Source organism: Sceloporus undulatus, chromosome 3 (assembly GCF_019175285.1).
Source record: "Sceloporus undulatus isolate JIND9_A2432 ecotype Alabama chromosome 3, SceUnd_v1.1, whole genome shotgun sequence".
NCBI lineage: Eukaryota > Metazoa > Chordata > Lepidosauria > Squamata > Phrynosomatidae > Sceloporus > Sceloporus undulatus.
In genome coordinates this window covers 16,807,088-16,833,364 of record NC_056524.1, presented here as the reverse complement: position 1 = coordinate 16,833,364, position 26,277 = coordinate 16,807,088, and the positions used below count along the sequence as shown (strand labels likewise).

Here is a 26,277-nt window from a genome sequence, read left to right as displayed (position 1 = left end):
GAAAGAGGAGATTTCTTACCAAAGAGTTACCAGAATCCATGCAATACTGATCTTAATCTTGTATAATCCTACCTTATATTTAGTATTATTTGTTTAACAAAATATTATTGTTATCATATGCCAACTCGGGTTGTTTTGAAAGTAAAAAGCTCCCAGTTTTCTCTGCTTTGCATTCAGATTAACTTCACGTTATTTCACATTTACTGTGACATCGTGTGATAAACCTTGGGCATTTCCAAGTTTTCTTTGCTTTAAATTTTGTTTAACTCCTGTTTTCCTGCGGAATCTCGCTAGTGTGATAAACTCCTATGTAGATCCCTCAGCCCACCCTAACATGCAGCAGCTGCATCAGGCAAAGGAGGTTGTGGAAGGAGTAGCAGCAAGCAAGGCTATGACACCATAAAAAATGACACCCCTGTTGCAATTCCTCATGGCAGTTTCTCAATCTGGTAGGAGGGGCCAGGAAATATAATTGAACTTGTGTCCCAATTTGCAACTGAACAGAGCTCTTTCCCAGATGTGGCTGCTGATTGCTAAGGTTCTTCGGCCAGGACATGTTACTTTTAACCACACACACATAACTAAACAGATGATGCAGAATATTAGCCAATATCATTACAATTAGCCTTTCATATCCACCATTTTTTATCCATGGAGTCAAGCATCCATGGCTTGAAAATATTTTTAAAATATTTAAATTCCAAAAAGCAAACCTTGATTTTGCCTTTATACGGGAAAGTATTTTACTATGCCACTGTATTTAGTAGCATTTAAGCATCCATGGATTTTGGTATCTATGGGAGGTCCTGAAAACAAACCACAGCAGATACCAAGGGGACCTTATGCATACAGTATAAAAAACTTATTTTGCCACTGAGCTATACCTGCCTCTATATTTTAATTCTGCAGTTCAAATAAAGAGTCTTAATTCATGTCACTCTTCCAGCTCCAGCAGAACTCCACAGCCACATTTTCCTCTTGCCTGTCTATAAATGTTCCTATTTAAGACCTAGATCTTTGACCAGACCAGATTCTATTATCTACGAGACCTGCTCAGTATCTCATTATCTCCATACATTTTGGTCCTATTCCACTGGGACATATATCTTTAATATGTAGTATTCCTGACTGCCCTTATCATGGAGCTGCAGGATTTTGAAAAACTGCACCCTCATTTATACAATTATGAAAAGATAGTGGAACAGAAATCCTGAAAAACTTGCCATTCCTTGTATAGGATTATAGAATCTAGCAATGTAATATCGAGCCAAGGGGGGGGGGCAGCCTTTTATAATGACTATCTCATACAGTAACATTGCAGATTTGCATGGGAAGCCTCCATGCCTAAAATAAGGGCTCTGCTTTAGACTCACAGTTCAGATGAGCACAAGTTGATAACAGAAGGGATGGGGCTAATGTATTAATCCAATTTAATATACTTGGGCTTATGCACAATACTCTGGAGCAGCACAGTATAGTGGTTTGAATGTTGGACTACAACTCTGGAGAGCAGGGAAAGACTTGAAGGCAAACCCTGCCACCATTACCACCAGCAGCACCACCATACACTACTGAAGAGGACAGCCCCTCTATTGCACTGTACGTTTGGCAGCAACACATGTGATTTTTGCATTGATTATCTGACACAATGGTTTTGTGTAAATTTAAAGGACAGCAAATGCAAGGAAGTCCTTTGTATCAATTTCCCAAATACTCTCCTGAAAAATTCAATCTGGTAAAACTTTTAAGTATCTTCCCTCATCATGACCACATGGTAAAAAAAATGTACTGACAGGTATGGGCTATAATTTAAGCCATCATCTATCTCAGATAGTTCACAGCTATCAATAACAGATAATGTTGTTCCCACCTTCCCAACTAATCAACATTTCAAGTGTCTGTAACACAAAAAAGTCTAGGAGAAAAGCAGCATGGAGTCTTTTTTGGTGATAAATGAGATATACTTGTTATAACAGAAGCAGAAATAAGATAGTAATATGCTTACCATTATCATCACCAGAATCTGACTGGTAAGAGCTGAGGGATTGTACTTCAGAGTTGCTGCCTTTATTGCTTCCTGAAAAACAGGTCACCTCTTCAATGTCATCAACTCCTTTGCCTACAAATACACACAAAAATAAAAGCTGATCTGTGAAGCAGAAACACAGACCTTTGCCTTGAACCCTAACAATATGTTATGGATAGATTATATTTTCCTTAAAATAGTAATTCAACAGACAGGGGACCTTTCGCACTACACAGTTATAGTAGTATGTTTGCACTTTTACTTCCAAGACTGCATCCAGTGGATTCTTTGAGTTTGTATTTTGGTGAGGCACTAGAGCTCTCTGGCAAAGAATTCCAAATATCCATTTCTAAACTGCAAATGAGAAAACAATTGTCTGTTATCATATTAATAACCAACAGGCCCATTGTTCATACTGTTGAGATATATATCCAGTTTAAAAATGAGAGACTGTAAGTGATCATCATCATAAGGCCTCAGTTCAGCAGCAATGAATAATATGAACTGTGCTTCATTCTTCATAGGTAACCTTGGCTGAAATCCTGTTGTAATCCAACTACAGTGGACTGAATGAATTAATTGTTGAACAGTAAGTCAACACATAGGTTAATCTAACAGATTCAATGCTCTACTCTAGGGACAAACAATAGGATTTAGGCCTGTATCTGTTTCTGTATCTAAGCACGTATATCTATCTACATCAGACGAGACAACATATAGGTTATTGCAGTGTCTTGTAAAAAGAAAAGAATTTCTTATGGGCAAGAAGATAGATTCAAGATCAAAAACAACTCTGCTCCCATATGCTTGGCTGTTGCCCTCTTTCCCCCCATACTTTGCCTGGTTTCCTCTCTTAGGGTATATCCACACTGCAGAATTAAAGCAGTTTGACACTACTTTAACTGCCACATCTCTATCTTATTGGTGAGGCACCAGAACTCTCTGACAGACCAGGTTGAATACTTCATCAAACTACAAATTCCAGGATTCTACAGGATGGAGTCATGACAGTTAAAGTGGTGTCCAACTGCTTTAATTCTGCAGTGCTGATACATCCTTTCATTCTAATTTCAATATTTCATATCTTCTTTTAATCTCTCTCTGATGACTCATTTATTCCTCCAAGTAGAAGACTGGGAAACTAAATTGGAAAATTAGGAAGAATGGTGGAGACAGAGATCTGATGGTCAGATTTGGCTCAAAAGTCAGCAAGTGGCAACCTATATTTTAGAGCAGATATATGCAGATCTGCCTTAGCAAAAGATAAAGGTGGATTTCTGTAGTGATGAAATACAAAACCAATCAAGTTGCAAAAACTACACATCATAGATCTGTTGTACAATCAACTAGTATGATGATATGGAATGTGTTCCAAAATGTATGCTTGTGTGTTTATGTTTTAAACACACACATTTATTAGTTTAGTTATATAGGGCAACACACGTTATCTTTCTTGGGAAGAGAAAAAAAATGGACTTGTAAATGATAATTATATCAGTATTTGATTATACAATCCCATAAAATTAGGTGACTGAATTAATAAAACTGTATATGAGTTGGGTAAATTAACAAATTAAGGAAAATTCACTTGAGGAAGTGTATGAGCTTTTGGGGATTAATACTGGATTAACACTGAAAGCTTATGCATGTCTACTCAGAAACAGGGATTTTGGGGATTCCCTCCAGCATATGTTTTTAAGCATACCACACAATTCTCTCTTTTTGGACAAAAAAACCCCACATTCAAACAGTATTTCTAATTTTTCCCTAGCTTTTCAAAATGGTGTGATACAATTCTTTGCACAATATACCAAAATGCATATAATATGCTTCAGGTTGAAATGTGTATTTTAGGAAAACAGGATTATTTTAACACAACATGCATATCTGTTAAAGTAAATTATATCAATAATGTGAATGTTCATGCTTGAAAAGACTAATCACAAACTGATGTGAAAATGGGACAGATCATATCTAAGAATGAGCATAGGCAAAGACTGCAAAGAGAGGGATCTATCACTATTCAGAAAGGAGCTTCCAGGAGAGCAGAGCTTAGATAAGCATTCATAGCAGCCTTCCCCTTCTTGAGTGTTCTCTGGATATTTTGGACGACACCTTCTACTACACATGATCATTGCTCATGCTGGCTGAATGTGGTGGTCATTGTAGTCCAAAATACCTGGATGGCAACAGATTGGGGGAGCTGGTATATAGGGTTGCAATGTGAAATATTTTGAAACATTTCCTCTAACCACTTGGTTTTTGATGAGTGAGGGTGTATCGGGAGACCAGGATGGATCCGCTCTTGCTCTCCTTTCATGAGCATATTTGCTTGGTGTAGTGGTTTAAGTGCTGGACTATGACTCTATGACCAGGGTTTGATTCTCAGCTGAGCCATGAGAATCTCACTGGGTGACCTTAAGCAAGTCACATACTCTCAGCTTCAGAGGAAGGCAATGGCAAACCTCCACTGAACAAGTCTTGCCAAGAAAAAACCCATGATAGGTATGCCTTGGGCTCGCCATAAGTCAGAAACGATTTAAAGGCACACAACAACAACAACAACAACAACAACAACAAAAGGCATTATGCTTTTAGAAACTGAATGGGATATGCTTTTAATGATGTGCTGAACTGTTTCATCATTTGTATAGTCTTTTAACAGATTTTAATATTTCTAAATTTAATAAACTGTTTGTATTTTAGACAACTCTGAGATTTATTTTTAATTGATATATATATATATATAGTTTTAAAATATGTTGTAAGCTGACTTGAGTCCCATCTGTGGGAGAAAGGTGGGACATAAACAAATGATAATGATGAGTGTTCAAGGAGCCATCGTCTTAGAAGAGACAATGTCTAGTGTGGGAGAGACTGACAACGATGCTTTCAGATTCTGCCAGTTTTTTTATATAAATGTTTGTATTAAAATATATTGCCAGATTAATTTCGAGGAGGGCTTCCCCCCCCCCCTTAAATCTGCTTTTTAAAATAACTGAAATAACAGATTAGTCCTACTTACTATTCATTTAAATCTTGTAGCTGTTCTCTTATTTGTGCATATGTAGTTAGCATGAATATTCTATTAACATATTCCATTACATTATGGGTCATTTGTTCCCTTTGCTCTTTGATTATCTGCACCATGCCAGCCTATGTACCATGAAACGCATGACTCCATTTTAATGTACACATTTCCATTTTTATATTACAGAAACCAGTGCACGCTCTCATAATGATGTGACCATAAATATACAAAGAAATCAACAATGACATATGACCTTGGATCAGACACAACCCCTCAACCTAACATCCTATAGTGTTGTGGTGAGGATAAAATAGGGTGTGAAAAGCACCTTGAACTTGTTGGAGGGAAGGTGGGATATATACAAAAAATGTGAGAAGAGCAACATCATAAATTTATTTATTAAAAGGAAGTGCAACACCATAAACTTATTTGTATTTGGTTTACCTTTATATCCAGCCTTTCCTCCAAGGAACTCAATGTAATTCATACAATCCTTCTCTCTGTATTTTTTCTTACAGCAACTTTGTGAGGTTCATTATTATTTGAAGGATTGCATTCTCCCTTACGAAACTGTTTATATTGTGAGGTCTGCTAGGGAGGCCCTTCTCTTTGTCCCACCAACTTCACTGCTACATCTGGTGGGAACATATGAGAGGGCCTTCTTAGCAGTTGCCCCAGGCCCTCCCTGCTCTCTTTCCACAGACAGGTGAATACATTTCTGTTTTCACAAGTCTTTGAGGACTGATTGTACAAGACCTGTCCCACCTAAACAATGCGATAGATATTTATTGGTTATTATCTCCCCTGGCTTTAATTTTTTTTGATAGTTTAATCACTTTTTAATTTTTGTATTTTTTATATTTTTGTGAATTTAATCTGCTGCAATCTGTTTTCCTGGGGAAAAACATGGATGTAACAACAACAATATTAATAACAACAGGCATGTGGTAATCTAATCTGCTTCATGGCCAAACGGACATTTGAATATGGGTCTCTCCAGTCTTGCTTCTGCTCTCTAGCCATTATATTATATATTATACTGGCTAAAACTCAATGCTTTCCTTTTCCTGAAGTACTCACTTTCAGTGCCATTTTCCCAGCTCTTCCTGATGGAATCACAGTCAGAACGACATGGAGATACAGTTGGCAGGTTGGGGGCAACACTGCACACTACGACACCCCGCCTTGCTGTTAGGATCCGGGGAGACTCTGGATGAAATGTTGTCATCTCCTGATGCTCCACTCCAAGTCCATCAACGATCTTGTCCAAATTATTCCTGGAATCGCTCTGGAAGCAAGGGGTGTAGGCCATTGGCCTCACAGGCACTTGAGGTGGCCCCACCTCTTGGTAGATATTGCGCCCATCACCACTGTTCCTCATGTTCTTGAACTGAATTCCATTGCTTTTGTGAAGCAGAGCAGCAGTAGCTGGATCTTGGACCAAGGTGATGTTGTTCCGGGAGTAGTTTTTCCTGAATACTTTCTTACGGAATACGATGAAGAGGACGATTAATAAAAAGATGACAAAAAGAACGACAGCGATGCCAATCAGCTCTTCCTTGCCCACATAAGAATGTCCAGCTTGGATGTTAGGAACAACCACTGGTCTCAACCCACAATGCTGGCCCACGTATCCTGGGGTGCAGTTACACAAAAATGAGCCAAATACATTGACACAAGAGCCGCCATTTTCGCACTCCTCTTTCTCACACTCATTAATATCTTCTTCACACCTGAAGGGAAAAAAATGAAGTGGATGCAGGATTTCTGAAATCAGTATTGTGAAGATCTTGGAATAATTACTTTTTTAAAGTATGTTTTTAGTATATAAAATGTATAATTGCTTTAACTTATAATGTTTTAAAAGTAGGGTTTTAACTGAATGTATCACTTCATGCTTTTTAATGTACACCATACTATAAATTAGTTTGAGTTCCATCTGGAAGATGGTCCAGTTCCATCTGGAATGTGTGCATGATCCTGGGAGTTGTAGCTCTAAAAGTAACTTTTTAAAGGTCTGAAGCTAATAGGTGCTTGCTAACTGCCTCTTTAACCTTAAATATGCAACAGAGCAGAATGGTGAGCCATGTACAGCTTGGTTATTATAGGATGTAAGACAACACATGCAGGCCAAAATTCAATGTTTTATTAAACAACTCACAAATAACAACAACTTGCTTCTAAGGAAGTAAATCAAGTCTATGAAAGCTTATGCTACCACTCATGCTGTGCCTAGTGCTGCTGCCTCGTATTGTGTGGTGGATGATGATGTGGTAGATCCTTGTGACTAAAATTGTAAATAATTAGATTGTAAGAGTTTCCTACCAAACTCTTCCCTGGCTTCAACAGTATCACATACTGTCCAGAGCTTGAAAAGTAACTTTTTAGAAGTAATTTGTTTCTACTGCTTGCTGCATGGTTTGAAAAGCAATCCATTGCTTGTTAGTGTTTGCTTGTTAGTGTTGAAAAAGTAAGTCTTGCTTTGTTTGTTGGGATGCTGCATTCTTTTTATCACTTTCTGTTACTATTCTGAGAGAAAATACTTTAGGATCAATCAGAGAATATTATAAAATTTGAACATTTTCTGCCCCTAAAGTTAAGTTTAGAAAATTTACACCAATAAAGTGACTTTATTCTTATTCATGACATTACTTTTCAAATGTGGCTTTGTTGCATCACTGGGTTCAATTCTCTGCTCACCCATGAAAGCTCAAAGGGTGACCTTGGGTAAGTCACAACCTCTCAGTTGCAGATAAACTCCTGATAGATACACCTTAGGGTCTCCATAAGCCAGAAACAACTAGGCACACACCATAACAATAACAATGTGTACCCAAACATAACCACCAGTGACTACAGTACTTGTAATGCATTGTTGTCCCAAGCCGGAAGAGGTAAACCAGCTTATTTGTTAATGGGATAAGCTCCTCTGTCTCTATCTCACCTGACTCCTCAACATTGCTGGCTGATGAGCTTTGTCCATCTCACAGAACACCCCTGACTGGAACCCCTGCTTCTGGAAGCAGGTACAGTATCACCCTTTGCAAACATGGAAATCACTATCTGCTACCATCTTTTACATTGTTAGTTCTTGTATGTGTGTGGGAATGTGTGTTTCTGTGTGAAAGTGATTTTCCTTTGCTGTTATAAATAAAACTGCATTTGGATCTTGCATTCTGGGGTTCTGTTTCTTGGAACTGGTATATATAGGCTTGACCCCTGCTTTTAGTTGTCCAAAGCCCACTCAGCAGTTTTACTTGCACTAATAAAATCCCCCTATTAAATGTTGGTTGTGGGTGACCTCTGAGACCCTGGCATTTTGGGTAACATCGCTACTTCCAAACTGTGGTGCCATGTGATTATTACTATATAACCAGAGAAAGGAATTGAGTTAGATCTTCTGCTCTGAGGCTGAATGCAAAGTAACAGCTCTCTAAGCTTTCTTCTACACTATTATTTAATATTATTATTAAAGTTTATTTATATTTCACATGTGCTATGAATTCAGGGTGACTAAGCATCCTCCTTTTCCTGGACATGTCCTACATTTCAATCTTCTGTTCAAGAGCAATGTCAAAATGTCCTCCATTTTAAGCATGATTAAGAAGCATGAATTTATATTTATATTAAGAGTTTTTAGCTTTTATTTTGTAATGTCTTACTTTTTTTTAAAAATGCACTAGATTTTGCAGTGCATTGTCCTTCTTTGCAGTTAGGACTTCTGGTCACATTGCATGGACTGGTGCTATGCACTGCACTAGTCACCTTGTGCATGGTACATCATGAACTCCAACAACAATCTGAGGCTCCCACAGCAGGTTGTATGAGCTTACTTACGTCACTCCTGTTAACCCACTCTTGCAGCTGCAGATGAATGCACTGCCTATGGGATCGCAGGATCCTCCATTGCGACAAGGGTTTGGAAAGCAGGCTGTGATCTCGGACTCACAGTTTCGCCCAGTGAACTGAGAGAGGCAACTGCATTGATAACCTAATGGTTGTTAAAAAAAGAAAAAAGAAAGAAAGAAAAAACATAGAGTGCAAAATGGACAGATTAAGATGCATTTGGATGGTCAGCATACATACAGTATATGGATCTCTATTTCCCTCTAGTGGTTGGCTTAGGAATATTGCAGCATTAGAGTTCTTGACAACTTTCAGGTTTTATAGTTGGAAAGACTAAGGAGATTATTGCATTGAATTTAAAGTGACTTATCCCAATGGGATAAAGTTGCATTTAATTTTAAAAGCAGGTGTTATCGCATGGAGCTGCAGCCAGGAAGTGCAACCTGTATGCAGCCTGGATCCCAGCCACACTTGTTCTGTGGCTTTTCAAAAATGGCAAGCTCCTGTTTTTGAAAAGCCGCAGGATAAGCACAGTGGGATCTGGGCTGCATACAGGATGCGCTCGCCCGACCGTGGCTGCATGCGATAACACTCACTTTTAAAATTAAATGTGACTTTATCCTGTTGGGGAAAAAATAACTTTAAATTCAATACAATAATATCCTAAGAAACATCACCACATATTCATTACACTGTTTATATGTAGCTCATCTTTGTGTAAGCAAAATGTTGTGTCTGAATGACCCTAAGGAGCAGTCTTTGAAGTTTCAATTTTGATTGTTTAGCCAAAAGGCTGAAGTTCATTCAAATTTAATATGAACAGATCAAGGAGTATTGGCTGGAATCCTGTATCAGCTTATACTTAACTAAGTACATTACAAAGTAAAATGTCCTGGCCTGAACCCTCCTCCAAACCTGATAAAAACGTCATTCAGCTGTGCTCTGATTATCAGCAGAATAGCCCTCCTTTTCCCATGGAGTAGTTTGGGGGTCAAGTTAAAATTGTGGCAATAGTGTTAAAATTGTGACTGATTATGAAAACAAAACAATATAGTAACTGATACAGGATTCCAGACATTATTTTTTAAACGAAGAATGGGCAGGAGCAGGAAGAGTGGGGACCATTCCCTTTTGGGTCACCCCAGTGGGCCTCACCCATGTTTTTCAGTGTGTTGAAAGTGATGTAGAATTCATTAGATCAATTTTCAGTCAATTTTTTGTTTCGTTTTGAGGGGTTTGGGGCTCTGGGGGAGCAAACTACTGCACTTACAGGCAGTCGGGGGTATTTTGGCCAGTTTTCAGGTAAAAAGTTGGCTGAAAATTGGCCCCCTTTTGGGGAAAAATTTGGGGAGGAGAGCCAAAGGGCTTTGGGAAATAACTTTGGTTTTAAACCATACAGGTTTTAAGTTGCAGAAACACTGTGAAAAGTTAGCTATGCTTCACTATAATAGAAGTCCCATCTCATCTCCAAAGTTTCCTCTCTACAGCTAGGAGTGGGACAGAATTCACTGGGTTCACATTTCCCTAAGAAAATGTTCAATTTCATTTCCTGAGACTGGCACTGGAATGAAGTACATCTTGCCTTGGAAAAAGAAAGAAGTGCTCATGAAGCCAGGCATCTATATGAAAAAATGTGCATGATTGAAATATGAAAATACTGAAAATTGAGACAAACATTAGTCAATGGGAATATGTATACAATGCTGTATATATTAGAAAAATACATAAATACATGTTTTTCTTTTCCTTTTTGAAAAAAAAAATATGTACAAAAAGGGAACACACATTTCCAGGAATGACATGCGGGGAGGGGAGTCTTGTGATCTGATAAATAACAGGGATGGAATGAGAGGGATATAAAAATGGATGGACAGACTTCCACTTCCATCTGCAAAAAGTCTGAACAGTCTGTGACATTCTCAAAGTGTTGGCTGAGAGGGTTATCATGGTCCTGTCAGGACACATATGTATCTGAGTGGATATATTCTACTGAGTGGGACAAGAGATGTGTAGAACAGATGAATTGTGTTTTCATATTTGATCCCAAGCATGCCATTCAGTTTGGCATGCAGCCCTCATTAGTGCTGTTGATATAAGACAAAAGGCATCCAATTTTAAACTGAATGCACATTTTAATGATATATTGACTTTCAAAATCATGGGAACTATAGAAGACTGTTTCCTCTTTATGTGCAAATGGAGACTGTGAGCAGCTTGAGACACCACAAATACTGTCAACAATCAATTGGGCAGTTGCTTCTACATTTGGATGGTTGTGTGTATCTGATAATCTGTGAAGAGATCTGGTATAGGACTTTTAACCTTTCTACCAGTGGCTTTTTCAGACATTAAAAAAGAAGCATGCCAACAAACTGTGGAAACAGACTTCTGACTGCAGCCAAGGTATAAATTCCTATCTTCTCCTTATGGTTTCAAGAAACATTGCACATTTTGACAACCAAGTCTTATGGACAGGCACAGTTGCTACACAGCAAAGAATGCCTTGCTCTGATGTAGCTACAATAGAGTCCTACACAGGAAGGGCAAAAGGATGATGATTCAGTTGATTCCTATATCTTTGCTATTGAAAAACAACATTACTTAAGCCAGCTAACTAGAGAACTGAGACTGAAACCCATTTAATTCTATAATCAAACCCCATCTACTTTGGCATGAACAACCATGTGCGGAGGGGACCGACTTTGTCCCTGCGGGCCCTTTTATAGGTTGCATTGATGCTTCCCAGCACACTGGGGATGAGTTTGCATCACTTCTGATCACCATTTTGACCCATTTTCAACCAAGCAATGTGAAACAAGGCATGTAGGGAGAGCATACCTTGTTTTAAAAGGAGTCAGGCTCCCAGCTATTTCCCTAAATTATGATTCTCCTGTAAATCAAGGCACATATTTCTTGCACATTTTGTTTTTCCTCACATCACTGAATTTTTCACAGTGTGCCAGCAAGAAGTGTGTTGCGTTGTGTGTGTGTGTGTGTGGGGGTAGCTAATGGTAGGGTTTAAGGAATGAAATAAATCTTATTTCCATTAGGAAGGCAGGATTTGCTATAGTTAAGGCCATTTGCAGGATGTAACCTTTGAGAATTTTGTCACAAAATGATCCAATCCTCATGTCCAGGACTGCTAGGTAAATCAGATTCTAGTTATCCAGTGGTTTTAGATTTCCTGAATGCTTTATAATACAGATTATGGACAAAAACATTAAGTATCTGAAATGAGGCAGCATGGTATTGTAAATTAAGAGTTGGATTAGGACTATAAGGGGAAAGAAAATGAATCCATGCTTGGCCCTGGAAACCCATTGGATTGCCTTAGGCAAGTCACATTTTCTCAGACTAAGAGAAAGGGTTGCCATAAATCAGAGTTGACTCGAAGGCACATAACAAAAAATTGGAAGAGAATACATACTTAAAAATATATGTTATAATGAATTTTTTCTGTGTATTTTTAAAGCAGCCTCCAGAGATTCATGCGCAAACTGGACATACGAGTGAACACATGGAAATGTGGCACATGGCCTAGAAATAAAATGCTCTGTTCATTCTAGTTGTGGCTTGCTCTCAGGTGTGCCCTGACATCTGTGACAAGCCCAGATTTGTAAGTTGCTGAACAATGTGTGAAAAGGCCTTTAGACATTTTCTGTTATGACTGTAGGCAGCATCTCTTCCAGCAAATACTCTGCCATACGAAGTCTCAATTGTGTATTGCCATCAGAAGGCATCTGTACATGGTACAAGCCCTTCTGCTCAGTTCTGTTTAATTATATATGCTGTTTTATGTACAGACAATCACTTGGGCTAACAAATTATTTTGCCTTGGGAAAGGGGGGGGGGGGGGGGGAAGAAGAGAAAGCAAAGTGTGGCCATGACGATGTCACAGCAGATTGCTTTATAGATCGGCTGATGTATAGTTAGGGCCCATTGCTTTCGAGTTATGGCACCATAACAATTCTTTATTTACATATACTGCTGAGACAGTGAAAAAAAACACAAAGCAAATAGATTTCCTAACGAGAGAGTGAGAGAGCATGCATACTGAAATATCCCCTCAGGGTGTTTGCCATCCAATAGTGGTTGCAATGCATGGAGGCCTAAGTAGTTTTGGAGCAGAGAACAGAGTGACAAACCATTCAGATGCGAGATGTTTATATGCTTTTCATAATAAAATGGGCCCATTATTTGGAGATGTGCATACATAGTCCATTCCCCTAGCATCCAATGGAAATGTGAAATATGTATTTCTGTCAAAGTTGCAAGTAAGGGGGACATTATCTTAAAGAGATTTGTCAGAAAGGTTTCAATTTGTGCATTATGCTACAAATTAGCATAAACATGTGTCCTAATAGTGCATATCAAACTCTAGGTCCACTGTCTTTACCTTTTTAATGTATTAAAACTTTTGCATTTGGCTCTCTGGGCCTTTAGTTCTGATGATGTGGCCTTCACAAAACCAAATCTAACTAGAAATTAGGAAGAGTTAATGTTAAGACTGCACAGGAAGTGTATGAACTCAACCAAAGGACAAATTGACCTAACTGTTTGTGGGAACTTCTTGCTTCCAAATTCCTAGAAATGGTTGCCATGTTATTTCCCCTGGCTCACAACATTTAACTTGCAGATGAAAGCAGCTGGAAAATTGCCCAAAGTGAGTCTTTGCAAAATATGGAAATGATCAAATGTGTCAAATGTGTCAAATTTGACACTGGACTTTGTCTAATGCTGACTGTCCATCAAACATTGCACTCTGCAAACAGATCATCTGTTTTCTATCAGTGCCCTCATGCATGTGTTTGTTTAATGTAACCAAGAACAGGAAATCAACACAGCTCAGTCCATAGGGTTACTTCGTACACATTTCTTACATGCAGCTAATGTTTGTGTCAAAGGATAAAACAACAATAAGTGTCCCTAAAAGATGTGTTTTGTTTAGCTACCAATACACAGGTTGTGGGAAGAATGTTCTCAACCTTTGCACTCATGAGAAAGCAAACTAAGGCAGTAGGATATTATTGGCTGGTCACAAATTCAGGTGTGTCCTTAACATATCCTGAAGGTGATTTCACATTGATTGTTGTTATTTGAATCCTACTTTTTGAGTGATCAAGGTGAATCATGAACTCACAATCTAGTATTAGAATTTGGTGATTGTGAATTCATACCTTACCTGGAACTTACCAAAAGAATGATTGTTATAAATGTAAGTTGGTCCTATAATTATAAGTTGACCCTATATAACAAGGCTAAATTTCTAATGGGATAGAATATTCAGTTTGTAGTTGTGTCAATACACAAAGGGAATTTTTAACCCATGGGGAGAGTGGGTAAGAAATTAAGAACATCATGAGAAACCAAAGGCAAAAGGAAGCTCCTCCCTCCCCTCAATGGAAAATTCAGTGTAAGATATTCACCACCAGATGGCACGCTGGTACAAGTCCCTCCGTTCTGGCAAGGGCTCCTCTCACAGGCATCAGGATACAACACACAGCCAAGCTTCAGTTCAGTCAGGCCAACCACTTCAGCAAAGCTGCTGCGCTTGTTCTGGAGCGGCAGCTCATTGTTGTTCAGGATGACAGAATCCAAGCAGCCCTGAAACCCACTCAACACCTGCGTGGTCCTCTTGTCTGTCAGGCTTCGGACATTATCCACCTGCACCTGGGCTCCAAAGTAAACGGAGCTCTCCGTGTTCAGCGTCTGGAAATACAGTGGGGCTTTGCGTCGTTCCACGTAGCTGTCGTCGAGTGACAGGCTAGTGAAGTTCCGATTCAGCTCAAGGAAGACTGAGTGCCAGCTCCCATCATTCACAGCCCTGCCAGAAATTCCCAGAATGCCTGGGCCAACTCCGCAGTCTAACTGGAACCACAGTTTGCCATCTACAATCTGCAAAGAGAAAGCAAACTGTCATGTAGTTAAAACTTACAGCAGCACTGTACACTCTTGTGTCTGTGCTGGTACTTTGCAGGAAAGCTACAACACAACACAGCCAGTGTGTCTACATGTGCATGCAGATATGAGCTGTGGTGACTGATTATAGCAGTTATGTTTAACTGAAATCATTATGGCCAAGTGGAATGACTTCACAGCATTAACTTAGTGCCTTACACTGTTCGATGGGTGTTCACATATACCTTTTAAGATAGTACCAGCCACCTATGAATCTGTGTTCTATGCCAATTTATTTTCAGCAAATGACTCCATAACATGACTTGTGTGCCCCCGTGTGCTTCATAAGGGTAGTACAGACTGCTCTGAAATAGTGCTCTGCACTCGCCCGTTTTAACTGTGGAAGCACGCCACAGCCGCCAAACTGCGCGGTGTCTTTCCGCAGTAAAAAGAGCCTAGTTCTTCCGGGTTCTTTTTGTGTGGTGCATTGCATATGTCATGAGTGCCATTTGCGCACTCGTGATGTACACAATGTGCAGCTACGTGCAGATGCTGTGCAGCATCCATGTCATCATGGTGGCGCCCATGTGGAGAGGACTCTGCCATGATGACACCGCCCATACGGACTAGGGTTCCAGAGTGTGAAGTTGCTGTGTGCTCTGGAACCCTAGTTTCGGCGCTGGCATGCTGCTTTGGGCAGTGTGTCTCGCGTCATAGTTCCTTGCTTTTCTCCATTAGTCTCCAATGTCCAATGAAAGCAAACAAAACAACAAAGTATTTGCCTCTCATTTATGATACTTAGAGTATCTAGCCCAAGCACCCATTTGCATTTCATAATTATAGTGTTACATTTCACTTTAGCTGTTATACCATGGAATCCTGGGATTTGTAGTTTAGGGAGGGATATTTAGAATTCTCAGCCTAGAGAGCAGCAATGCTCACCTAACTACAAAATGCAAGGTTCCATAGGATGGAATCAAGCATTTAAAGTGAAATAATAGCACACAAATTGTGTAGTATGAATAGGCTCCAAGCTGGTTGCCACACTCTGCCTCAAGATAGGGCTGGCCCTGTGTCTTCTGTAGGGTAAAACTGGTACTCAGTCAATCAACTATGGAATCATCTAACTGGTAAAGACTGGTATATATTGCTAACTTCTTGTAGCTTAGAATTATCATATCAGTCATCTGACAAATAACATGCAGTGTATAAAAACAGTTCAGGAAATGTAACAAATGGCAAATTCACCTCTAACTATTGCCCTGGCATATAGTTTTCAAAACACTTCCTGGTCTGTGAACCAAGCTGAATACAGACCACCATATACAGTGGGCCCTTGGTATTGACTGGAGTTTGGTTTCAGGACCAACCTCCCCCCCCCCAGTACAAAAATGTTCAAGTCCCATTATATACAGTGGTATTGTAAAATGGTGCCCCTTTTATAAAATGGCAAAATCAGGGTGTTGTTTGTTTGTTTATTTATTTATTTGTAAGCTGTGCATGCTTGCAATCTGTGAATATGGAGGGCTCACTGTACTGTGTCTCCTAAATGTTTGATAAAATAGTTTTTTTTTTTCTAGGCAAAATTCAAAATGCTGACTTTAGACATGAACGCCCCGGGATTGGTTTATACCAGTGGTTCCCAAAGTTTGGTCCTTCAGGTGTTTTGAATGCCAACTTCTAGGATTCTTGGCTTGTGGACACAGTGGGCCCTTGGTATCCCTTGGATTGGTATCCACTGGACAGGAGCTTTGGGAGCTGAAGTCCAAATCACCTGGAGGACCAAAGTTTGGTAATCGTTTATTTATTTATGGTATTTATACCCCACCCTTCAGCCCTAAAGGCTACCGTTGATTTAGACCAATCTAGTCAGAAACTCACTTTGTGTTGGAAATTCCTTGTTGAAATAAAAAGCCATAGAAACATGGAGTCGCTTTGGTTAAAGAAAAATAGGTTTTTAAAACAGAGGCTTGGAGTTTAGAAAAAATTAGAGCAAAGGAGTAAAAAGAGCATCATGACCCGTAAGAAGCTGGCACCAACAAAATTAGACATAATATACACAATTTAAGATAAGGATACATTGTTGATGTTCAGCAGCAAGGTTAGAAGGAAAGCTACTAAATTCCTAAAGGAGGGGGTAAGGAGTGATGATGCAGTTTTAATATACAGTGGTGCCTCGGGTTACGAAATTAATTCGTTCCGCCATTCCTTTCGTAACCCGAAAATTTCGTAACCCGAAACACTTTTCCGTTAGCACTGGAAAGCCTATAGCTGCACTTTGCAGCATTTGAATTTCGCGCCGAAATGAATTTCGTAACCCGAAAAATATTTCGTAACCCGAAACAGTTTTTGCCAATCCAACTTTTTTGTATCCCGGAAATTTCGTAACCCGATCATTTCGTATCCCGAGGCACCACTGTATGCATGTATTTCTGTTCTGATTGTAAGAATTCTGTATGTTTAAATTATAATTAGCCAATCAGGTGTATTGAAGAAGCTTCTTTGTCTTCAATAATATAAAAAGAGCCATTTTGTCTTGTGCGGGATCTCAGCTTTTTGGAACTTGAATTCCACTGAGTTCAATGTTTTCCTTTGTTGACAACTGGAAATAAATTTATGGATTTTCAATTTACTAGGTCCTCTTGTCAATCTTTGCTATGCCAGGCCTAGATCTTTAAGTTTCCTGAAATTTCTGTTACAACTTTTCATATAATGTTAGAACATATTTATTAAATTTTGATGTGTGAGCTAGGGTTGCCATAATTCTCTACTAAAAACCGGGACAAAATGTAGGACAAAATTGAAACCAAAATATAGGACTATTGTAGGATAAAATTTAGCCCAAAATGTAGGACATTTAAGGCACTCTATTTTTCTTAAATGTCCTACATTTTGGGCTAAATTTTATCCTACAATTGTCCTATATTTTGGTCTCAATTTTGTCCTATATTTTGTCCTGGTTGTTAGTAGAGAATTATGGCAACCCTATACCATGACCAAAAACTGACCCTAGCAGGCTTGCAGCCACAATTCTCCAAGCAGTGGGTCAGGTAGGCAGGTGAGTCATCCTCATAAGACCCCTGGAAAACAACACCTTTGGAAATTCCCCACAGGAAGTTTGGGAGTTGCTAAATGGGAAAACCATCACCTCCAAGAGTAAAATCTTTGTTTTAGGTCTCACACGTGATGAGCCAGTGATTAACTTAACTCATCTACCATCTCCCCCGATTGTTGTCAGACCACTTTGCCTCAACAAAACAATGCAAAGCCTATGTTTACATCACCCAAGCAATCAAACACCTTTGTCCAGGCTTCAGCCAAGCAATTAAGCACCTTACCAGAGGCTAGATTTTGCCTATAAGAACCCTCTGAAACCTCTTCACAGTGGGCCATTCTGGATTTCGGGGGAAACTCTGTCCTCCTGAACTCTGATCTGGTTCCTGGGCCAGTATATATTGCCAGGGGAAACTTCTGAACTCTGATCTGGCTCCTGGCCCAGTCATTCACTCCCATGACAGAGTCCCATCCACATCCCACTGCAATAGATTCCTGAAGAATCCTACTGGAGTAAGTATAGCCCCTAGTACTGCCTTGAACTATTCCCTATTTCCACTCTTGATTTCCCGAGCCTTGTATGAGTGCGTATATGTCTTTGTCGCTGTGTGATTTTTCTCTTTTAATAAAAATGAGACTTTAATTGAAGAAACCCATTTCTGTACTATTTCTTAAGGATACTTCAGTCCCTTCATATACAATTCGGGAATCGGTTTCATGGGGTATTCGTAAGGGCCCCCTCTCAGCAATCTGAGCTAATTAAAAATTTCCCTAATTAGATCCTTCCTTACAGTGATCTGCCCTGGACACTCAGGTTTATGAGGTGGGTTCTGTACTCTAAATCATGCCGGCATGAAAGGATTTGACAAATATAGGAATGCTCAGGAAAGGATATAAAATTACCATGCCCCCCTGCATGAAGTGTGGCAAGATGGGAGTTATCAAAGTAATGAGGAATTTGTTTTAAAAGAATCTTGCAATCCACTTCCAAGGTTTTCAAAAAAATAACACATACACATAATATACACAATACAGATACATACAAATTGGTAGAATAATGAATGTTTCTCTGACAGAGATTTCCCAAATTTAAGGGATGGGGTTTTGCACTGAATTAGTATATAAATGCAAAACTTAAAACAGTAAAATTATGAAATATGGTAGAGGTTGCTCCTGTGGTCAGGATTTATTTATTTTTGCACCCCCACTCCATTTGTTCTAACCAAGCAGCTTCCAGAAAATATATTCTGCCTTGAATGTTGCATCATATACACATCACTGCACTCATAATACACTTTTCAGTCTACCTAAATGAAATGTCAAAGATGCATTTACAAATGTATGTTTTCTGCCACATATATATATCTGAAATAACACGGCAGACTGTACTGTTAAAATAGAAATTATACTTCCTCATGTCATCTTGTCTTCCTTTTATCTTAATGGCCTTTCTTCTCTTCTTTTTCTTCTTCTGACTTAACATAACCAAATAAAGGAATCCTTGTAAAACCTTACAGTTGAAAGCTTAATACTGCTAATGAATATATTTTCCATTCACTATTATATTATATAGCTTACAACACTGCATTACACAGCACAGCTTGAGCGGACTGTAATATTGCTATGCTATATAGGACAAAAGCAAGATGCATGTATTTTGAAAACAACATAAAATGAATTATTAACCAATGACGGGCAAACCATGGATTGGCTTGCAACCAAGTTGAGTTATGTCCCCCAGATCTGCTCTTATCACTTCAGAGCCAATGCAATTCAGTCCCCGCTCCATTTGCCAGTGAGGGTTCACTTGCAAATCTCCTAAATTTCTTCCTGTCAAATAACAGTTTGTACATGACCAATTTTGACATGGCCTGGCTATATGAAACTTTTATTTTGATTTGAGTGTTGTGGGGGGGGGGATAAGAAGACTAAGCAATGCAGAGCCCAGATTTACTGCTGGTGCAAAATTATTTAAGCTGATTTTGTGTTGAAGAACATTAAAGGTATTTCTCCAAACTGGGGCAACTGGTTTTAAAATTGTAAAGGAAATTTGGTATAAGTGGCAAGTGTGAAATGATTCACACCGGGGCAGAAAATCCCAGACTGATGGAATCTGAGCTGCCAGTGAGTGACCAAGAAAGAGATGTTGGGGTTGTGGCAGAGAACTTGATTGAAATGTTGACCTAGAGTGCAGCTGCTATAACAAAAAGTCAAATTCCATGCTGGACATGATTAGAAAGGATTCTATAAATAAATAAATAAATAAATAAATAAATAAATAAATAAATATTTTACCAATATCACACTGCTCTTGTGTATACCAATGCTGTAACTGCTCTTGGAATACTGATCATTATACTTAACCAAGGATATTGTAAAGATGGGAAAGGTACAGAAAAGAGCAATAACGAAAACTCATAGACTCAGGAGTTGGAAAGGATACCAAAGCCCATCTTGTCTAATCTTGTGCCTGTGTAGGAATCCACACCTGATGTACCCACAGTTAAATACTGAACAGAAACCCATCCAACCTCTTTTAAAAACCTCTTTTAAAAACCTCCAGAGGGCAGTTCCATCATCTTCCATAGCAATCTATTCCACTGTCCAACAGCTCTTACAATCAGGAAGGTCTCACTAATATTTTGTCTTTTTTATACATTGAATCCAGGAAACAAACTCATTCCATCTTTCAAATGACAACTCTTTGATGTTCAAAGACAACTATCATATCATCAAGAGCCAGTGTGCTGCAATGGTTTGGATTAGCACTCCTCCTTTTTCTGTGTCAAAGCCTGCTTTTCTTACAATATGTTCTACATATACTGTACATTGAATAGTTAGGCTGAAAGGATGCAGATTTCAGTAAACTTAGAGAAGTATTGAGGGTGATCTCGTGGTCAGAAATACTGAAAGGGAAGGGAGTTCAGGACGGATGGGAGTTTCTCAAAAGAGAGATACTGAAGGCACAATCTCAAACAGTTGCAGTGAGAAAGAAAAATAGGAGGTGTCTCAAGAAACCAGGATGGATGGCTAAGGAACTTTCAACCGAGCTGAGTTTGAAATGGAACATGTATAAGAAATGGAAAAAGGGGAAATCACAAAAAAGGAATGCAAAGAAATAGCAGGCATGTGTAGGGGTAAAGTCAGAAAAGCTAAAGCGCAGAATGAACTCAGGCTTGCTAGGGAGGTTAAGAACAATAAAAAGGGCTTTTTTTGATATGTCCGCAGCAAAAGGAAGAAGGAAATAGTAGGGCCATTGCGTGGAGAAGATGGTAAAATGTTAACAGAAGACAGAGAAAAGGCAGAATTACTCAACACCTTCTTTGCCTCAGTCTTCTCAGAAAAGGAAAAGAGTGCTCAACCTGAGGATAATGGAGCAGAGGACAGAATAGGGGAATTTCAGCACAGAATAAGTGAAGAGATAGTACAGGAATACCTTGTTAATCTAAATGAATTTAAGTCTCCAGGACCAGATGAACTACATCTAAGGGTACTAAAAGAACTGGCAAATGTAATATCGGAGCCATTGGCAATAATCTTTGAAAACTCCTGGAGAACAGGAGAGATCCCAGCAGACTGGAGGAGGGCAAACGTTGTCCCCATCTTCAAAAAGGGGGAAAAAGAGGATCCCAACAATTATCGTCCAGTTAGTCTGACATCAGTACTAGGAAGGATTCTGGAGCAGATCATTAAACAGAGAGTCTGTGAACATCTAGAAGGCAATGCCATAATCACAAAAAGTCAACATGGGTTTCAGAGAAACAAGTCATGCCAGACAAATCTAATCTCTTTCTTTGATAAAATTACCAGCTTGGTAGATGAAGAGAATGCTGTGGAAATAGTATATCTTGATTTCAGTAAGGCCTTTGACAAGGTTTCCCATGGCATTCTTGCAAACAAGCTTGTACAGTGGTACCTCGGGTTACGAAATTAATTCGTTCCGCGGCTAATTTCGTAACCCGAAAAACCTTCGTAACCTGAATTGCCATAGGCGCTAATGGAAAAAAAGCCGCGGCTCTGCCGCGGCTCCATTGAAAATAGCGCCGAGGTTTTTTCGTAACCCGAAAAAACCTTCGTAAGCCGAAACAATAAATCCCTATGGGATTTTTTCGTATCCCGAAAAATTCGTAAGCTGGGTAATTCGTATCCCGGGGTACCACTGTAAAATGTGGGCTAGACAAAGTAACTGTTACATGGATTTGTAACTGGTTGACCGGCTGAACTCAAATGTTGCTCAACAATGGCTCTTTTTCAGCCTGGAGAGAAGTGACTAGTGGGGTCCCACAGGGCTCTGTCCTGGGCCCAGTGTTATTCCGCATCTTTATCAATGACTTGGATGACAGAATTGGGAGCATACTTATCAAATTTGCAGATGACACCAAATTAGGAGGACTAGCTAATACTCCAGAGGACAGGATCAACATTCAAAATGATCTGAATAGACTAGAAAGCTGGGCCAAAGCTAACAAAATGAAATTCAACACGGAGAAATGTAAGGTACTGCACTTAGGGCAGAAAAATGAAATGCACAGATATAGGATGGGGGAGACCTGGCTGAATGAAACTACATGTGAAAGGGATCTGGGAGTCCAAGTGGACCACAGGTTGAACATGAGTCAACAGTGCAATGCAGTAGCTAAAAAGGCCAATGCAATTTTGAGATTCCACCTCAACATTAGCAAGAACTTCCTGACAGTAAGGGCTGTTCGACAGTGGAACACACTCCCTCGGAGTGTAGTGGAGTCTCCTTCCTTGGAGGTCTTTAAGCAGAGGCTGGATGGCCATCTATTGGGGATGCTTTGATTGGATTTCCTGCATGGCAGGGGGTTGGACTGGATGGCCTGTGCGGTCTCTTCCAACTCTATGATTCTATGATCCTGGGAACCACTCTGTTTGTCTGTGTTCTGACAGTACCCTATTGACCCTATTGATTCCTCATCAGGACTATCAGATATTTTTGCCACTCCCATGTCTTTAATGGTGTTCCACAGTTTTTTATGCTCTGTGCAGTCCAAATCTTTGCTGTAGTCTATAAAGCATGTGCTGGTTTTCTTTTGCAATTCCCTGGTGCGCCCCATTAGCCACACCATATGTTTGCAATTTGGTCCATAGTCCCTCTTCCTTTCCTGAACCCCACTTTGACCTCTGGGATTTCTTTCTGCATGTATGGTTGGAATCTATGTTGCACATGTATCGTTGGAGGCTATGAGCCCATACAGACAGGCCAAAACAAAGCTGCTTTGGGTCACTTTGGAGGTATGCTGTTTAAATGATGCATGTGTCCTAAGAGCCTGGAAGCCACGCCAAAGCCACGCTCCAGTTCTAAGGACTGGAGCACAGCTTTGGTGCAGCTTCTGGACTCTTAAGATGCATGTGTCATTTAAAGTGCATACCTCCAAAGTGACCCCGAGCAGCTTTATCTTGGCCTGTCTGTACAGGCCCTATGTTGCACATTTTATGTTGCATGCCCTTTTTTCTGTTTAACCAGGTCATTTAAAAAGATAAATAATAATAATAATAATAATAATAATAATAATAATAATACAGTGGTACCTCGGGATACGAAATACCCAGGTTACGAATTTTTCGGGATACGAAAAAATCCCATAGGGAATTATTGTTTCGGGTTACGAAAGTTTTTTCGGGTTACGAAAAAACTCCGGCGCTATTTTAAATGGAGCCGCGGCAGAGCCGCGGCTTTTTCCCCATTAGCGCCTATGGCATTTCGGCTTACGAAGGCTTTTCGGGTTACGAAATCGGCCGCGGAACGAATTAATTTCGTAACCCGAGGCATTGGACAACATGGCTCCAAGTCAGAACCTTGTGGAATTCTGCCAAAATAAGTGTGTGTGTGGGGGGGGGGGGGCACTGTAGCTTAGAAAAAATGTAAGGAAATGGATTTATATAACTTATACATAGCATAAAGCAAGCAGAAAAGGAGAATTCTTTCTCTCACATACACAACACTAGACATGAGGTAATCCACTGAAGCTGAATATTGGTTGATTCAGGACAAATGAAAAGAAGTACACTACCTCTTCATACAGAGCCCAACTTAACAACAGAATTGGCTACCATAAAATGTACTGAATGTCAATATGGACAGCTTTATAGGAGACTGGAGACATTTGGACAGCTACAGGTCATGAACGATTTATATATTCTCTCAAGTATGAGAGGCATTGTGGTTCTGTCTATCAGGTGCTGTGGAATTTCAGAGGAGGGGCAGAGGGTTTGAGAAAGCTAGCTTATCAGGGCTGACATATGCAGCAAAAACAAAACAGCAAGATGCAAACAAATTGTACATAAACATAAAGGTGTGTCCACATATAATCTCATTAAAATTTCTAGGCAGGAGGGAAGGATAGAAGCACTAAATGGTGATATAAATTGCTATGCTTTGAGTGCTTCAGCAAATAAGCAAAATGAGATGAATGGGCATCATATATCACTTTGGAATATTAGCCTAGCTAAGGTGCTTGGATGTTATCCATATCTGCATATCAAAACTGGCAATAAAACTATCAAATAGTTCTTTTGGGACCTCCCTAGACTTGCAAAGCCCATCTGGAGCCATAGTCCAGGAATATAAAATGGTGCCCACCCTATATGGATGTATCTAAGGGAATATCTAGTTATTAAGATTACATTCCAGATTCAGCTGAGCAAAATGGAAGATTTAATTAAAATATTACTTCCTTCAGCTCCTGGCATAGCTGGGATCACAGCCAAGGGTTCTTGTTGTTTAGGCAATGGAAGTGGCTTAACATATGACTAGCTTAACATTTGACTCCCGACCCTCTAGCTTGAATTGAATTGAATATGAGAATAGATATACATTGCCAAGAACCACCAATGACAAAGACAGAATACCAATGAAATTTTAACTCATTCCTGTCACCTCAGGCTTTGTTGGCCCTATACAGGAGGATGAAGATTAAACGTTTCCAAGCAGGAGAGGCAGGTAGCTTCTATATCAGTGAGGTAGTGAATCTATTCCAGGGTTTTGTTCGTACTGTAAAGAACTTTCCAGGCTGTTGAACTACTCTGGATATGTTCTTTAAAGTCTGGACTGAAACCACCGCCATACCGACAAAGGAGCCAACGGCTACCTCTGGTGATAAAGACAGATCTGCAATTGAAGAATCCCAGAAGTCTCCAATTCTCATGGAGGGTTAGTTTACACATAAGTGCATTATGCACATTGCTGATGATTTTCACACATTTGCCCTGACATTTAATTGTCTTCACTTCCCTGTGCAAATTCACATCTATTAATGCTCCCTCCTGAAAATGAGCTGCCATGTGAATCAATGCGAAACAGACTGATGGCCATACATCCTTGCAGATATCCCAGAAAAACTATGAATCCTTTTTCAGTAGAGTTTATAGTGTCCCCCCCCCGCAAAAAGCCCAAATTCCTCCAAATCACATGTAGCTAGATTGCAGCCTCTTCAATTCAAATGAGGAGTATTTTAATTGTGTAGACAAGCTCCTTGCCACTTTCCTTAGGAAGTATACTCCCAGTGAGTACTATGCTGAAACTTGTCCCCCAATTTCAAGAAAGTTGACTTCCATAGTTTTTTGTGGATTTTTCAGGCTATGGGGGCATGTTCTAGAAGAGATTATTCCTGATGCTTCACCAGGAGCTGTGGCTGCCCTCTTCAGAGACTGCTGGAATGGAAGAGAGTGGGGGTATATATACTGTTGGTTGAGAGGAGGTGATTTGCATGTTAATCAGTGTATTGTCCTGTTGTTGAAAGCAAGGCCTACAGAGTGTCCATTTACTTAATGATCATCTGCTGGGTGGTTTTCATTTGCTGGGTCTTGATTTTGGTGCTTTTCAGGACTGGTAGCCAAATTTTCTTTAATTTAAACCAGCAACTCTCAGGTCAGAATGCACAGGGAAGCCATAGAAATTCATAAACACCTGGATAATTTCAACACGAACTAAGAAACTCTTAAAGTAAACTCTTAAAGTTACAATTTCAACAGAAAAGAAGAAACTCTTAAAGTAAACTTCCTGTTGTTATTGTCCAGGTGTTTATGGCTTCCCTTGAGATGAGGTGATTTTCAGATTAACATGCAAATCACCTCCTCTCAACCAAGAGTATACATATCCCATTCTCTTCCATTTCAGCATTCTTTGAAGATGCCAGCCACAGCTGCTGGTGAAATGGCAGGAATAAACTCTTCTAGAGTACGGCCCCATATCCCGAGAAATCCACAAAAAACTATGGATGCCGGCCAGGAAAGCCTTTTACTTCATAAAGTTGTCTTCTGTCATGAAGAAGCTTCTGCTTTTGTTTTGTCTCTATCTCTGGGAGCTTTGGAATTCCTCTTGAAATGCATTTGGTGGTTTTCTGAGCTTACTGTACTTTACTCAAAAGTATCTCAGAGTGCTGTGTCTCACCATCTCAGC

General features: G+C 39.6%; 1 protein-coding gene across 1 annotated transcript in view; it reads right to left on the bottom strand.

Moving 5' to 3' along the window:
- Positions 1-26,277, bottom strand: part of FAT3 (FAT atypical cadherin 3) — a 643,096-nt gene that overhangs the window by 11,699 nt on the left and 605,120 nt on the right. The window contains 4 exon segments of the mRNA XM_042457261.1: positions 2,006-2,119; positions 6,138-6,790; positions 8,895-9,048; positions 14,330-14,798. Of these exon segments, the coding sequence (XP_042313195.1) occupies positions 2,006-2,119; positions 6,138-6,790; positions 8,895-9,048; positions 14,330-14,798 (1,390 nt within the window).